Raw genomic sequence first — 2,279 nt, forward strand, 5'->3', positions numbered from 1 at the left:
TAAAATATAAGTTTTTTTATTAATACATTTTTAATGATAATACTTTTTTCGCCAAACGTGTTCATTTTCTAACTATCCATGACATCCCAAAATTTGGGGTATTACAATTAGTATCTTATTATAGCCAGAATATGCGTCCAAAAAACTGAGGACTTTGTTCCTAGTTGCACCATCTACTAATCTGTCAATGTTGGGTAGGGGGTAAGCATCTATGGGGCAGGCTTTGTTAAGGTCTGTATAGTCAACACACATACGTCATTTACCGTTAGCTTTTTTGACAAGGACAACGGTGGAAAGCCATGTGCTGTAGTGTGCTTTAGCGATGAATCTGGCATCTAGCAACTTTTCGGCCTCTACTTTTGCTGCTAGCCATCGTTCTTCCCCCAATTTCCTTTTCTTTTGTGAGATGTACTTGGCCTCTTTGTATATTGATAGCTTATGGATGGCTACTTGAGGATCGACGTCGGGTAAGTCTACGGCTGACCAAGCGAATAAGTCAGCGTTGGTGGTTAAAGTTGGTGTTAGTACATCGTAGTGTGCCTGTTGCAGGCTTGCACCGAGTTTGATGGTGCGGCCAATGAAGAGGTCCAAGCTTCTAGTCTCCTCTACTGGTTCGATGCCCGAGTCGCATACTACTGTGGGGTCAAGATCTTCGCCGGATAGAGCTATGCCAGAGTCGGGTTGGCGCTCGATACTGTGGGTTTGGAGAACGGGTAGCTAGGGTTGTAAACTCGCCATATAGCATTCTCGTACGAGTCTCTGGTCACCATGAATGGTAATAATGTTGCCAGATGGTGAAGGGAACTTCATGGCCAGGTGGGGTGTGGATACAACGGTTCCGAGAGTGTTAAGGGAGGGGCGTCCTAGGAGGACATTGTATGATGTAGATGCCTCCACAACGAGGAAATAGATTGGTATGGTTTTGGTTTGAGATCCTTCACGAAACACGGTGTGGAGATCAATATATCCACGAGTTAACACCTCTCCAAAGAAGTCATAGATGGGTTCGTCGTAGGGGACCATAGCAGCAACAGGGAGTTGAAGTTTTTGGTAGGTGGTCTAGTATAGGATATCAACTGAGCTACCTTGGTCTACGAGTACCTTCTTTACCGTGAAGTTCTCAAGCTCAATAATGATGACCATTGGATCATCTTGTTGATGATCGACACCATGAAAATGGGCGTTGGTGAATGTAACAGAGGGCATTCGGAGTCGATGATGCGAACGGGTAATGTGGTTGATGGACTTTATGTTGTAGAGGTGTTTCTTTCTAGCGGATGAGGTGGATCCACCTCTGGTGAAACCGCTGGATATAGTGTTAATGGTGCCGCGTAGGGGGAGATCAGCTTGGTTGGCATTGATGTGAGCTGGTGGGTGATAGGTGTGGTCATTGGTGTTTTACCGGTTAGTGTGACGGGTATCACGTGGGGGGAGACAGTTGTCAGATTGTTTAGGGTGGTATGGTCCATCTCTCTTGATGAAACGACGGAAGTGGCCAGTGCAAATCAATTCTTCTTTTTGTCTTGAAGTGCCTTGCACTCATCCATGGTGTGGCCGTTATTTTGGTGATACTTGCAGTACTTGGTCATATCTGCATTGGGGGGATTCAAGGTTTTGCGTGGTTGTGGAATGAGGCCCGCTTGGAGTGCTTCATCGAGAAGCTGTGATTTGGGAACGTTTAGCGAGGCATATATGGAAAATCGTGGCGGTCTAGGCTCTTTGGGCCTAGATTCAGAGCGTGAGGATGGTTCGTCTATCTTAGCAGTTGAAGGTGTGTAGTCAATGTAGAATTTGGTGCGTAAGGTCTTCATCTCCTCTATGCGAATGCAATCTACAACACACAGCTTGAGTTCATGCATGGAGGGTGGTGGTTGAAGATAGATGTCAGCAAACGGACCAGGTTCAATGTAAGGGTCATACATTGCAAGATCATCTCTTGGGTGAGGTTTGGCATTCGGAGGGCGGCCTTACTGAAACGGTCTATGAAGGCCCTAAGTGTCTCATCTCTTTCTTATTTGACACTGAGGAAGGATAGGGGAGTAGCCTGATAAGGACGGTTGCCGGCGACGTGGGTTTTGAAAAGGTGGGAAAGGGTGTCAAAGCAGTCAATGGAGTATGGGTGGAGAGAGGTGAACCATTCGAAGGTTGGGCCTTTGAGGGTGGTAGGAAAAGCTTTGTAGAATAGGCATCTTCATATGTGTATAGGGCGACATGGGTGACGTACACCTTGAGGTACTCGTTAGGGTCTGTGTCTCCTGCATAACGGTCCAATGTGAAGG

General features: G+C 46.4%; 1 protein-coding gene across 1 annotated transcript; it reads right to left on the reverse strand.

Annotated features, from left to right (window-relative positions):
• Positions 1 to 255: 255 nt before the first annotated feature.
• LOC114174472 lies at positions 256 to 1,206 on the reverse strand. The gene is made up of 3 exons (XM_028059312.1): positions 1,102 to 1,206; positions 832 to 1,059; positions 256 to 717 (listed from the first exon to the last, which is right to left on the reverse strand). The coding sequence occupies exons 1-3, from the start codon at positions 1,204 to 1,206 to the stop codon at positions 256 to 258; spliced, it is 795 nt and encodes a 264-aa protein (XP_027915113.1).
• Between the last annotated feature and the right edge of the window lie 1,073 nt (positions 1,207 to 2,279).

The sequence above is a fragment of the Vigna unguiculata genome, chromosome 2 (assembly GCF_004118075.2).
Source record: "Vigna unguiculata cultivar IT97K-499-35 chromosome 2, ASM411807v1, whole genome shotgun sequence".
In the NCBI taxonomy this organism is placed as follows: domain Eukaryota; kingdom Viridiplantae; phylum Streptophyta; class Magnoliopsida; order Fabales; family Fabaceae; genus Vigna; species Vigna unguiculata.